At 38.8% G+C, this 15,084-nt stretch overlaps 1 protein-coding gene across 1 annotated transcript in view; it reads left to right on the plus strand.

The window, feature by feature from the left end:
• The window catches only part of LOC143171848 (junction-mediating and -regulatory protein-like), a 119,334-nt gene that overhangs the window by 68,763 nt on the left and 35,487 nt on the right, over positions 1 to 15,084 (plus strand). The window contains exons 3-4 of the mRNA XM_076360941.1: positions 6,822 to 6,972; positions 9,197 to 9,366. Coding sequence (XP_076217056.1) covers positions 6,822 to 6,972; positions 9,197 to 9,366 — 321 coding nt within the window. The remainder of the gene's footprint in view (positions 1 to 6,821; positions 6,973 to 9,196; positions 9,367 to 15,084) is intronic.

The raw sequence follows: 15,084 nt of genomic DNA on the forward strand, positions 1-15,084 counted from the left end.
CCTTCACAAACTAGCTGTCTTCAGCATCACTTTCTTATCTACAAAGTTTCAAGGTCTTCTGTCCTACTGAATGTTTAGCTTATCTATTCAGAGAGTATACCCCTACTGCACAGAGTAAACCCCTACTGAATGTTTGGCTTATCTATTCAGAGAATAGGTCAAGCTTGGCTACATTATGTCCAGTGAAGAGAACCAGATGTCTCTTCAATATTCCTTTGTACTCGGTATCACTATGATAAAATACAACTCTAAATAGAATCATAGAATCATAGAATCATTAAGGTTGGAAAAGACCTCTAAGATCATCGAGTCCAACCGTCGACCCAACACCACCATGCCCACTAAACCATGTCCCTAAGCGCCTCATCTACACGTCTTTTAAATACTTCCAGGGATGGGGACTCAACCACTTCCCTGGGCAGCTTGTTCCAATGTTTAAACACTCTTTCAGTAAAGAAATTTTTCCTCACATCCAGTCTAAACTTCCCCTGGCACAACTTGAGGGCATTTCCTCTCATCCTATCGCTAGTTACTTGGGAGAAGAGACCAACACCCACCTCGCTACAACCTCCTTTCAGGTAGTTGTAGAGAGCGATAAGGTCTCCCCTCAGCCTCCTTTTCTCCAGGCTAAACAACCCCAGTTCCCTCAGCTGCTCCTCATAAGACTTGGTCTCCAGACCCCTCACCAGCCTCGTTGCCCTTCTCTGGACACGCTCTAACACCTCGACGTCCTTCTTGTAGTGAGGGGCCCAAAACTGAACACAGTATTCGAGGGGCGGCCTCACCAGGGCCGGGTACAGGGGCACAATCACTTCCCGAGTCCTGCTGGCCACACTGTTTCTGATACAGGCCAGGATGCCATTGGCCTTCTTGGCCGCCTGGGCACACTGCCGGCTCATGTTCAGCCGGCTGTCGACCAACACCCCCAGGTCCTTTTCCAACAGGCAGCTTTCCAGCCACTCTTCCCCAAGCCTGTAGCACTGCATGGGGTTGTTGTGGCCGAAGTGCAGGACTCGGCACTTGGCCTTGTTGAATCTCATACAGTTGGCCTGGGCCCATCGATCCAGCCTGTCCAGGTCCCTCTGCAGAGCCTTCCTACCCTCGAGCAGATCAACACTCCCGCCCAACTTGGTGTCGTCTGCAAAATTACTGAGGGTGCACTCGATCCCCTCGTCCAGATCATCGATAAAGATATTGAACAAGACCGGCCCCAAAACTGAGCCCTGGGGAACACCACTCGTGACCGGCCGCCAACTGGATTTCACTCCATTCACCACAACTCTCTGGGCCCAGCCGTCCAGCCAGTTTTTTACCCAGCGAAGAGTACACCTGTCTAAGCCGTGAACCGCCAGCTTCTCTAGGAGAATGCTGTGGGAGACGGTGTCAAAGGCCTTCCTGAAGTCCAGGTAGACCACATCCACAGCCTTTCCCTCATCCACTAGGCGGGTCACCTGGTCATAGAAGGAGATCAGGTTGGTCAAGCAGGACCTGCCTCTCATGAACCCGTGCTGGCTGGGCCTGGTCCCCTGGTTGTCCCGCTCATGCCTTGTGAGCGCCCTCAAGATGAACTGCTCCATAATCTTCCCTGGCACCGAGGTCAGGCTGACAGGCCTGTAGTTCCCCGGATCCTCCTTCCGGCCCTTCTTGTAGATGGGCGTCACATTGGCAAGCCTCCAGTCATCTGGGACCTCCCCCGTTAACCAGGACTGCTGATAGATGATGGAGAGCGGCTTGGCAAGCTCCTCCGCCAGCTCCCTCAGCACTCTCGGGTGGATCCCATCCGGCCCCGTAGACTTGTGAGCATCCAGGTGGCATAGCAGGTCGTTGACTGCTTCCTCTTGGATTATGGGGGGTTCATCCTGCTCGCCGTCCCTGTCTTCCAGCTCAGGGGGCCGAGTACCCTGAGGATAACTGGTCTGCCTGTTAAAGACTGAGGCAAAGAAGGCATTAAGTACCTCAGCCTTTTCCTCATCCTCGGTGACAATGTTCCCCCCCTGCATCCAATAAGGGATGGAGATTCTCCTTGGCTCTCTTCTTGTCATTAATATATTTGTAAAAACTTTTTTTGTTGTCTCAAATAATTTATATCTCCTATATAAATATACCCAAATTATATTATTTAAATTGAATAATATGATTTAATATATATTTGCTGTAGTGGCACTGTACTGGGCTAAGCAGAATCCACTGTCAAGGAAGGATAGTCTAAATGAAGACACTGAGACATAATGCTCAGCCAGCCATTTGGCAAGGGGGACCATGTATATTTTACCACTATGTCTCAGTTGTTCATCTCTGTTTTTCTCTGGTGATTCTGTCCTGCCCTGTAAGGATGACAGGCATAAATTTCATTAATGACTGAGAGATTATAATAATTTTCTAGGTAGGTTGCACTTGAAAACTGATAATTCTTCTCTCAAGTGATTGGTAATTGTCAGTATTTACATTCACAGTATGGCTATCTTTTTTTTCTGGGTTTTTTTTCCCCATGTTTCCCCAGAGTGTGCCAGGTGTATGGCCAAAAGTGGCTGTTTGCATGCCCTCTATTTTTTTTTATCACAGTTATTGAGCTTAGATTATAAAGAATGGCATTAATTACCTTTGGAAAGGTTGCTAGCAGTATTTTCTTTTACACTGGTTTTGGTGGTGGTTTTTTTTTTAATAACTCAATTTTTCTTTGTTACATTTCTTGATGGAGAAATTGAATCAGGTGGAATGCACTGCCTGGGAAGAGATTGCTTTTCCCCTGGGGAGCACTGGAGCATGTTCAGGTCAGTGAAGAGGCTCTCAGAGGCCACAGAGTGTGTATGTCAGGCAAGCCTTTGAGCTTGGGCAGGAACACCACTTTGGTACCTTGGAAGTTGCAATCTCTATTCTGTTCTATTAGGTCAATGACTTTCTGAGTGGTTTGCAACTTCCAAGGTACCAAAGTGGTTTGCTGCCACTCAAAGTCATTGACCTAATAGAAACAAAGATGGGAAGCAAGGACCTGCCTTTAAGGACACAGTGCAGAGTGTGTTCATTGAATACCTTTCTGGAGTCTCCTTCTGACAGTTTGCTTTCCAGAAAATGAGATCGTTTCATGAAGTAAAATATTAAGGTAACTTGATTGCTTTCCTTCCCCTTGCATGAGAATATCTCTGGCTGTTCTAGGTAAGACTATTTATGTTTGTAATATGCAATGCCAAGCTTCTGGTATGTTGATAAACAGTTAACTTCCCTGAATTTTGTTTGATTCATTTGATTCCTACTGCCCCCATGAGTGGTTTGAGATGCCTTCTGCTGGCAGCAAGTGGCCACAGTGTGTTATCCTGAACTTAACTAGACTATCCAAAGAGTGACAAAGATCTCTGTGGCTGAGGACTCTCACTCCAGGAATCAGCCCAGGAGCCTGGATCTTCTGAGCATTTGCAGCTCTTGATTTCCAGGACTCTTGTCCCTTATTCTTGAACTTTCTCATTCTGAATTTGTCACCTTGAACCTCAGTTGCCTCTGGCTGGCATATCTGTTAAATGGTTGTTGGGACAAGCAGTGTACTCTGGTGTCCGGTCATGGATATCCTAAACAATAGCAGTAAAGACTAAACTTAGCATTTCTTTATGGTCAAATGGTCCAGGTTCTTTTCCTATCAACCTAGGCTACTTGTCAGATGTGAAGGAAACGAGCTTTTCAGTTTAAGGTTCATCCTCAGCTCCTACCTAGCCACCTTTCTTAAGGAAGCAGCTGGGGTTTTTCACCTGTCAAAGACTGTTCCCGACTGGTACTTAGATTCTGTCTTCACCTGTTGAATGGACGTTCCCTTTGAAACAATGAGAGCCTGCTCCTTCCTTCATCATTTCATAGCTTCGCAGTCAGGAAGTTAACTCTGTGTGTGTGTGTGCACGCGCACCTTATCCAAGCTGCAGAATGCAAAGGCCGAAGTGTCCTTCTATATTGTCCTTGCATATCATGAACATTAGATGTGCTTTGGTCTTTTGCTTGTACTACAAGATACTTCAAGAAGAATCCTCATCAATTCATGTTCATGGTCAATAATTCTAAGAGTTTGACTGTCTTGCTAGATAACAAGCTGTGTAGGTATAGGCTATAAGACTGCTAAGCATCAGGGCAGGTCAGCTCGAGCAGCACTAAGGAAATGCTTCTGTCCTGTGTATTTTTCTGGGGCTCCGTTCAGGCTTTTGTTAAGCACACCACTATTGCTGCAGCCTCAAGGCATGATGTTGGTCTGTTCTTGTTCATGCAACTACTTGGGGACCTCCTTCCAGACAGTAGTCATTTGTGGAGTATGCTGCTTGGTGTCTTTTAAATGTGAATGTGTATATGAACAGATGCATAAAGGAAAAAGGAAGGTACTCATCAGTAACTGTACTACCTTGAACTGGTCCATCCTCATAAACGTTTACAGCTCCATATTCTTCCTTGTTTCCCCAGTTTCTAAAGCTTTGCAGGACTGTGATCATCTGCTTAAAGTCACACGTAAATATGCATACTTGTATGGGTATTGCTAAAGCAAAGGCTTCTTGGGTTTTCTGTGCCTTGCCATATGAATACCCTCAGCATGAATGACTGTATGGATGACATACTTGGGATTGCAGTTAATGAAAAGGTGCTTCCCTTTTTTGTTACTTGTAAATACTTGCTCTAGGGAACAAAGATACAATTGTATTGTGCCTTCATAAATCTCTCTAGCTTGCAATGTGTGTGAATAATGTTTTGGCAGGCAAAACTTTATGAAGAAATGTTACTTTGAGGCTTCTTATTCTCTTAGAAATGATGGCTAACAAGAATGTTACTCACATTACTCAGTGATCCCATGTCAATTCCAGTATCAAATTACCTCATCTTTACCAAGGAATAGAAAAGGAAGACTTTTTAACTGTATTGTTTTTATCCTGCTTCTCAAAGGAACTTGCTGTTTCAGAGTTCTGTGTAAATGGAAAGCATTAACTTCACCAGTCATCACTCACTGGTACATACATACAGTTTGATGTTTATTTGGAAATTCTTGTCTGTCCGTTCATAAGCATTCCCTGTGGAAATCATGATACATATGTCCTTCATCAAATTACATGTTACAACCTATCTAGTAAAATTATTATTCACATTTGTTCACTTTTTTTTTTTTTTGCCTGTTGCCTTTCCAAGGGTTTTGGAAATATATAAGTAGTAGATTAAAATACCTTATTAAACTACTTTAAACACTTTTCAAGAAATGAACAATTATATAGAAGGCATCTATATATTTTTACTTTTAAAAATCATCCCTCTAAGAGATGGACTAAGTGGATATGCAGAGGTAGATCCTGAACAGTCACTTAAAAACCTACTGTTTGTAGTTTAACTATAGAGTGGAATGGCTCTGAGACCAGATTGAAGTTTTGTGAAATGAAGATGAATATTTGAGGTGCTAGAACTTCAGGTTAAAATATCTGGTGACATAGAAGATTATGAGCGCTTTTGGGTTTGGGGGTTTTTGTTTATACTAGTGAGGTGTCATCTTGACTGATGTAAATGAAAAATATTCAAAATTAAGGCTTTGGTGTTGCAGGAGCAGGCTTAAATATTTAATTATTAGATATATAGTCTGTTGTCTGCAGTGGGACTACTTAATACCTTCATGTTTAAAAAGTATGTAAAAAATTTTCAGTTTTGGGAGAGAAAGCTATTTTTTTTTTTTATTTGAAGTTTCTTGTAAAAATTAATCTTTTACTGGCTTCAGATAGTTGTCTCTTCAAAATAAAACTGCTTTGGTCTTAGCAATGAAAAGAGATTCGAACTCCCAGTCGCTAGGAAACTATGTTTTAAAAAGTCATCTTTAACAAAGGAAAACTACTAAAATGTTGATGACTGCTTCTCACTACCCCAGCGTATCCCCCTGTTTCCAGCTTCGTTCTGACTAAAGAGCATTCATTTACTTCAGAATGGAATCATAGAATCATAGAATATCTCAAGTTGGAAGGGACCCATAAGGATCATCGAGTCCAACTCCCTGCTTCTTGCAGGACCACCTAACACTAAACCATATGACTAAGACCATCGTCCAGATGCTCCTTGAACTCTGACAGGCTTGGGGCCGTGACCACTTCCCAGGGGAGCCTGTTCCAGTGACCGACCACCCTCTCAGTGAAGAACCTTTTCCTAATGTCCAATCTGAACTTCCCCTGACGCAGCTTCATTCCATTTCCTCATGTCCTATTGCTGGTCACCAGAGAGAGGAGATCAGCACCTCCCCCTCTCCACTGCCCCCCTTGAGGAAGTTGTAGACTGCGATGAGGTCACCCCTCAGCCTTCTCTTCTCCAAGCTGAACAAGCCAAGTGACCTCAGCTGCTCCTCATAAGTCTTGCCCTCGAGACCTTTCACCATCTTGGTCGCCCTCCTCTGGGCACACTCTAATAGTTTGATGTCCTTCTTATATTGAGGTGCCCAAAACTGCACACAGTACTCGAGGTGGGGCTGCACCAGTGCAGTGTAGAGGGGGACAATTGCCTCCTAAGTGAATATTTCAGGTTGGAAGAAAGCCTGGATGAAGCATGCTTGTTATCTGAAGATAATAAGATATTTAACAAAAAGATACTGGCAGATCAAATTTACATTTGAGTTTGTTGTGCTTCCAGTAAGAATAGTAATGAAACCGTGGATGTACTTTTTCAACAGAAAGGAGCACTTCAAAGAGTTTTTTCTGTTGAATAGAAGCCATGGTGATTTGCTGGTAGTTTTCTCTCCTTTATGTTTTTCTTTCTTGTTTAGCTGCCCTAAAACTGGTTGCTGTTGGCAAAATAGCAACGATTGTGTTGTTGATTATGGACTGATTTATTTTCAGATCTCGGTACAGAACGACTACCTAGGCCCCAGAAGAATTGAGAGTCTGCAAAAAGAAGATGCTGATTGGCAGAGAAAAGCTCACATGGCTGTTCTTTCTATTCAAGATCTTACAGTTAAATACTTTGAAATAACAGCTAAAGCACAGAAAGGTAGCTATTTTCTACTATCCTATACTTCAAATAACAAATCTTTAAAAGTGTATTTAATGTTTACTATGTTCTGTATCATACTGCGTGATTGATTTATTTTTTTCATCAGTCCTCCATGAGGAAAATGCAGTCGTCATTCCCATTTGTTTTTTCTTCTGTGTCTATTTGAATTTTTCACAAATAAGCCTTTTCAGAACATCATCAGAAGTGGGCAGAATAGAATTTTTTAAATATAGTTTCGCAACCACCTTCTCAATGTGATTGTATTAGCTGCACTGTACATTTGCAAAGGATTTAGGGAGCATAGATTCCCTGATGGATTCTGTCTTCTATACTACATATGGCAGACCACCATAGTAAGTGTTTATTACCTTTCAATTAATTTCCTTTTCCTGTCTCCCCTGCCTTTCAGTAATTTTTTTTCATAGCTCTAAATATTAATCAACAACTCAGTTTAACTACTAGGTGAAAGCTGCTCTGTTGTTCAGAAATCTTCATGGATATAACCTTGGCATTTCTATACTTGAAGAATGCAGCAGTTTTACTAAAGAGTTGGTGCAGTTAAACCGGGTCATATGACTTGCATATTTATCTGCGCTTTCATCCTTGTACCATTTTAACCTAAATAATCAGTTTATTAGGGCAAACAAACCTGAGGATGTGGTTTCATGTCACCTCTTTTAGTTTGACTGTGGGCTACTACTGACAGTTTGTCTCGCTCTCTTCCCTGCCTGAGTGCGGGTTCCTGTTTGTTTCTTTGCCTTGATGATAGTGATTGTGCAACCAGATAAATGAGCTGTACCCCTAGGAGAAAATCTTTTTTGATGGGTAGGTTTCCTGTCATTTCCCTGCATGACTGCTAGATCTGTCTCAAGAGAAGCAGTCACTACAAAATGATTCCTTTCAGTAACGACCCAAGTTAAGGATAACATGAAACTCCACCTTATTTTGAAGAAGTGACTAAACCAGTTCAAGTATGTTGGAATGAATTTAATTAGAGTAAATTCTAAATGTATTTAATCAATTTGGTTCCTTTACTAGTATGACAAAGGCAAGTAAAATACCCCATTAGTTGATAGAGAATGTGTATTTAGAGTTACTTAGTTTTCATTTTGTTTACATGCTGCGTTTATGTACAACAGTCAGGATTGTGGGGAAAAACACTGGGAAATTAAATGCCTGGAGACTGTTGACAACCGTAGACCTTTGGTGTACAGATTGCTTGCCTTTTTTGTTATGTTTTGGGTTTTTTTGGCCTTCTGCTGATCACAGGGTGGTCTTACATACCAAAATATTAACAGATGACAGAGGAAAAACACATGAGAACAAAAAGGTATTTTTTATTATCTAACAACAGCATGTAATATCTTCTAGCACCTAGGGAGTGATTGCTACTCCTTTGGTTCTGTGACTCTCATGGCTTTTGCTTTGCAAAGCTAAGTGTACAGTATCACGTTTGTTCTGTATATTAAAAATGGTGAAAATCTCATGTGTGTCAGCCTAGACGATGTCTGGGGCTCAAGAAGAGAAAGTCTGAATCAAGCAAGGGTGCTACTCTGAACTCTTACTGAAAAGATTCTCATTCATCTCTGCATATTAAGGGCAGATTGTACTTTGTTTAGTTAATTTGAATTAATTTTGTAAAGCAACCTGCATTTTGAGATTAAAAAATAGATGTTCTTATTTAAATTTAATTTAGTATTCTTACAGAATCGCACTTGAGGTCAAGCTGAAATTTTTGTTTTAAATTGTAATTCTTATTTTACTCTGCAGATTTGTGTTAAAATTATGACTGCACTGTAAAAGTTATCAAGGGAAACTGGAGACTTTAGTAGCTGATGATTGGGGCTTTCAGAAGCAGGGAAAATGTGGGATGTAGTTTAAGGCCCCATGGTAATATTAACCAGATATTTTTAAGTCAAGAGTTGTGAATGTGTGGTTCAAGTGTTCAAGTACTGTGTATTCAGAATGGTTCCTCTGTGGGTAACAAAAATTGGAATTATAATGATAAAATGATCAACAAATAGCTAATTGCATATTTACACAAATCCTAAGAATACTTACATCTTGGATATGAAGCTTAATACTCCGTAGAATGACTACTCTCTGCTAAGAGAACTTTGTATGTTTTTCGATACAAATGTGTGCATAGTCTCTACAGTAGAATCACTAGTGATCTGAAGAGTAGACTGGTAAGCTGTCTGCTTTTTCTTCCCTTCTCTAGCTGTATACGATCGAATGCGAGCAGACCAGAAAAAATTTGGTAAGGCAGCATGGGCAGCAGCAGTGGAACGTATGGAAAAGCTTCAGTATGCAGTTTCTAAGGAGACTTTGCAGTTGATGCGTGCTAAAGAAATCTGTTTGGAGCAGAAGAAACATGCACTGAAGGAGGAGGTAATTTTTCATACCAATAAATAGAAAAATAAAACATGCAGAAAAAAAAAACCCTTGAAGAATATTGATGTACTCAATATTGGGGGGGAACCAACAAAAACCAACAGACTTGAAAGTAATTATTTTTCAGCTTTTAATAATAAAAGTCTGTATTTTAACTTCTACCACATTCTACCATGTTAGGCAAATGGAGTTGCAGTGTAGGTGTGGTGGGTTTTGTGCCAGTTATTTGTTTTCTGTTCACCTTTTCCTGGTTAGTCAACCAGGAAGACAGTTTTTACTGTTAATATTTACAGCTATCCACTGAGATGAATAAAATGAAGAGAAGGGATAGGAACAGAAATCTGCTGCTATGTAATCTCCACACTTTAGCTCTCAGAGGCATGATCACCTTTTTGGAGTAGTTTTGACATTCCAGATGGAAGGTATCTGAACATTAGTAAATATACAGATGACTAGCCTGTTGTACTGCACTCTCTTTGTCTCTGCTTACCCTAATTATTAAGGCAGTCTTCCAGAGGGGGTTGTGCTAGCTACAGCTTTCCTGAGGAAAGAATGCATGCATTAAACTGTGTTTAAATGTCTTAGCAGAAAAACCCTACATTTATTGGATTTTATGACATCTCCTCAAAAGCAAAAAAGCTACAAATCCTCTTTTAAAATTTGCTATCATATGGATATTCCGTGCTAAGAGCTTTCTGTTATACTAATGTTAATTTACATTTTATCCAATCAGTTGCTTGTTTTTTAAAGCACTTTTCAAATCTTTCAGCAAAATTTGACTAAAATGGTAGCTCTGTTATGAAAAGTTTATCCAGAGAACTCACAACTTTAGCACTGTATAGATTGGTAGGTTTCCAAGCCTGATAGACTATGTGCCTATTCTAGGAGCTTCTGTAGAAGACAGCTTGATCTGCAAGGAAGAGAGAGTACATGCAAGACCCAGAGCACAAAATTAAGTTTGCTTCATTTCAATGCTCTTTATATTTAGAAAGCTAAGAGTTGTCTGGAAACCTGAGTTTATCATGCTGCTGCCATCCTCAGCTAAGAGTTGATGAGAGAATCCAGCAGTACCAATTTGAACATATTAAATATAATATTTCCGATGTTTAGGGCAGCCATGCATTGTCTTTTCCCTAGCACATCTTATTTTTCTCCCAGTGGAGTCCTTCTGTGAATTTTTGTTGAATGAGATCTCAGTCTGGTAAATGAATGATTGTTTGTTTTGATGTGCAAAAGCATTAGGGGTTGGATAGAAAAAGGAGAGATTTGTTGCAGAATAGTGAGAGGATGGAGGGCTCTGAACTGAGAGGTTGGGGCTTTTTGGGAAGGAGGAATGAGGAACATTTGATGGATGTGCATGGGCATGGTGCTTTGGGATAGTGTGTTACAAGGTATAGACAGCTCTGGATCAAAACATGGTTGATGGGGAGATATCAGGACCAACTTCTGTTCCGAAATGTTTTTTGTTTGTTTGTTTGTTTTTTCTTTGAGAATGTAATAGCCCTAAGTATGCAGAGTTGGATGTGACAAAAGTGACTGGGAATACCATATTGGAGAAGAAGGGTTGCAGTCTTATCATAAAGAAAATATTTGGTGATTACGTTAGCTGATGTATTTGAAAGAGGTGACAGTTAAAAAAAAAAAAAAAGGTGATACAGTTTCTCCTTTTAAGCTTAAGAAGTGAAGACCTTCCTGCTGTGTTTGGTTATATAAATTTGCCTCCACTGAGTAGGAAAGGGAGACACATGGGAAATAATATACTTGTTTCTCTTGCACTTAATTCCCTCTTCTCCAAATCTAAAGCCACCTGACTGATTTTTTTTTTATTATTATTATTTTATTTTATTTTTTTAAGATGGACAATAAAAATGTCCTTGTTTCTGTAGTTTTCACTTAGTATGTTAATCAGGCACTTTTTTGTTTCCTAAAATGTGTTCACACTGTAAATATCTAAAAGCTACTGCATTTTCCAAGTTATGATATGCAAATCACCTCTTTCTCACCTGAGCAGTAATAAAATGGATTTCTCTATGTATAATATTTTAAAAAAACTTCTATGAATAATTGCCTGTGCAGGAACAGCATCTTCTGATTTTGGTTTCAATACAGAGTTTTCCAAATACTGTGTTAGTTTAGTTGGAGAAGATGGAGATAAGCACAAAAACTTGCAACCTTGATAAAGCCTATGTAAGCTGGAGTTAAGGGCAGGCTGTGTTGGAAGGAGCACTGTTGGATCAGAGTGCAGGACATTCGTTAGTGTAGCACAGCAAGGATCAATCTCAGAATTGTTCTTTGTGTTTATTAGTGATTATCTCTGTTTTGGTGTGAATGTATCTTTTTGGATTAAAACTTAAGGAGCCGTATTGGATATCATGTCGCCCCTGACTCTTGACAGGCCTACAGAGACCTAGCACCACCTGTTCCTCTACCTTCCACTTGTATCAGCAAGTATCTGTAGCATTATGAAGATCTGGGACCAAAATTTCCCAAAGCCACTAAAGCCATACCTCTGCTGGACATGCTACAGCCTCTCCTGCTCTGTGCGCCTGTTTGGTACAGCAGATACTTGGTATGCCAACCAGCTGTACTGGGTGCGTACACTTCAGGGAGACTCAATCCTTCTGTTTGGAGGGAATAGATATTTGTGAAGTAAAAGAAACCCTGCTAGAAAGTAATGTGCAAAGTCTCATTAAAGGATTATATTGATTGTGAAGTTATTTGCTTGGAATTACCTGTAGTTTTTAGGGAAGAACAGATGGTCTGCTGCTATTTGATTCTTTTGAATCTTATTTAGTGGATAAAATAATATAAAACTGCTGAAGTTGGCAGTTGAACTTTAAGAAGAGTCCTCTTTTTAATACTTAATTTCTTTGTCATTGTGACAAGCTCTTATAAAAAGTAAACCAAATAAATGTATTTGCTTTTTTCGTGTATAGGTTGTTTTGAAGACTACTCCAGTCACATATCAAAAACTGCTTGCAGAAGCTGTCCATGTCAATGATGGTGTCTTTTAAATAGTGATAGTCGTCTAAATTTTAATAAAATGGCAATTTTAATATTTTGATTTATATAGGAAAACTAGAGATTCTAATATATCACTAACGGATCTCCATATGTGGAAGGAGGGTAATTGCAAGTATAGTGTGATAAGGGATTTAAGCAATTCAGGTACAGTAGGAGGAGCTGCATATGGGCTGTAACTTTGCATACGTAGATACTTGCAATTTGAACAACATCTGTGAAGTCTGAATTGAAGAGAAAATTAGGTTAGTTATCCTTTTTTTTTTTATGTTAGCCCTATGGTTATCTGTATTTAAAAAAATTCAAAGAAATTACACAAATTACATATTGCGCTTTTTTTTTATTTTCCTGATTTGTACCTCTTAAGTTTCATCTGTTGTTGTTCTAAATTTTGTTTGATGGGAATGATGAAAACTTTCCTTTTGAGGTAGACCAGAATGCTTTCATGGATTGGTTGTCAAGTCTTGTCCTCATGACAGTAAACAGAAACATTAAATCACAGTGAGAATCCTTTGTAATTCTCTAATTATGTAAAATAGTTTGGACAAATGGAAGTGACTGGAGACTTAAATTCCAAGTCCCTTCTTGCATATATAGGATTCAGTAACTAGTTTTATCTTTTTTCCTTTTAGAAGCGTATATTTCAGTTCTAAAGATACACTTCAAAAACAATTTTTAGTTTACATGATAAATGTTCTGTGATATTTTCATAAACAAAATCATATTCCAACAAAGTACTGCTCGGGTTTTTTAAGAATGTTTTTCATAGTTTCATAATTCTAAGAGTACTTTCCTTTCCTGTACATTAAGCATGAATCAAAGATATATTTGCTTCCAATGACTCTGAGTATTTAAGCATATCTTGGATTTCACGACTGTCACTTTACTTTTGTCTGAGTTGGATGCATCGGCAAAAATAAGAATTTTATTAAGGATTCTATTCAAGAAGGCATGAATAGCTATTTCTGGAAAATTAATCTTCTTCTGTAAGAAACGGACAGTGATTTTGGTAAATATGCAACATTATATTTTTCAGAAAAGTATGTTTCACCTTGGTAGCTTTCCTTGTCTTTTTTTTTTAACTTTTTCTTTCTGTGACAGCTTTTTGGAAAGGCTAAGTAAGAAACTAAAATTGTGAAATCTTTGAAGATTTATTTAAACATATTTGAATTATTATTTTTTAATAACAGATTAGGAATGCTTTTGCTTTCTTCACTTTCAGTGTTAAAATTGGCAGTAAAAATGACAATTTCATTTTTTTTCTTTAACCTTACATTAAATATTTGTGTAATATTCTCCAGTTCAATCAAAAGTTCAAAAAGACTTTGAAATAAAAACTATTTTAAGTGGTCATTGTGTTTAAAGAAAATAAAAAGCAGAAGGTTTTAAGGACCTCAAGTGAAGTAATGGGGTGCATTCTATAGACAAAACTTGTAGTCATAGTTAGGCTTTTAATAATGCAATGACATATTATTAGAAAATTACTCAAAAAATGATAACCTACTTTGGATATAGTTATCAAAATCCCACATAAGTTGTTGTTTGGTTTTTTTTAAATAACATTATTAGAACATAATTTAGTTTTACACTTTTTTTCCCAGAGAATGACTGGGCAATCTAATTTAAAGAGGGCAAACCCCAGCATTTGAAGATACTTTTTTTGTTTGAAGGATTTTGTGCATCACTGACGTTTAGTTCCCATTTGCCAAGAGAAAGAAAAAGATCAGGTATTTATGGTCACTTAAAATCGACTCACTGCAGTGTTAGAAAATCAGAACCGAAATACCTTCTCGGGCAAATCATTTAGCTACTTTTTTCTAGGCATAGAAAATATTCCTTTAAAAAGATTAAAATGCTCGAGAAACTAATTAATCAGTAAGAGTTTGAGTTGAGAATTAATAGACTGAAAGAATGAAAATTCAGAGCAAAGACCAGATCTGACTGTTTGAGAACACTGTTGGTGTTTAGCAGGTTGTCTATGGATTTTTGAACACTTAGTCTTGGAGAAGAAAAGAGTTTCTAAAAATAGTGGTACACCCTTTTCATGGGGGAAAGATGTTTCTTTTAGTGTCTGAAATTTTTCTGATTGCCCAGGATACTAATTGTGAGTATCCTGTAGTATCATGGCCTGACTATAATTGACTCCTGATACTTAATTGGTTGGAGGAATACTTCTGTTCCACAAGTTGCTAGATATGAGTGAGAGCCTGCCTTTTATCAGTGGTCAGAGTGCTCCTTGTTTCCCATAAAATCATTTAGAAATTCTTTAAAATTATTTTCTGTTGGTTTTGAGGATGAGCTTCTGTATTCACACTTAAAGACCCGAGCTTTTTTCTGAATTTTACTTCCTTCTTCTGAGATTTCTCAGACAGCAACGGTGATGAATTAAAATAAATATTTGAATTAGAGAACAGTCAGGATTCACGAGGTAGATTGAAACGTGACTTTGTATTCTATTTGAACAATAACAGATTACTTAAATTCTCTATTATCCAGTCTTTTCATAATAGCTATTAATATGTATTGCTAGGGAAGAGCATTACAAGTTTTTTACCGTGAATTACTTTGTAAATGACAGCACATGAGAATGACCATAGTCTTATGTACTAGTTTCAGACATCTTATAACTTGGTAGCAATGTGATTGAGCCACCAATGCAACAGGGTGGTACAGCAGCAGATGCTCTCCAGTCTG

Source organism: Aptenodytes patagonicus, chromosome W (assembly GCF_965638725.1).
Source record: "Aptenodytes patagonicus chromosome W, bAptPat1.pri.cur, whole genome shotgun sequence".
In the NCBI taxonomy this organism is placed as follows: Eukaryota; Metazoa; Chordata; class Aves; order Sphenisciformes; family Spheniscidae; genus Aptenodytes; species Aptenodytes patagonicus.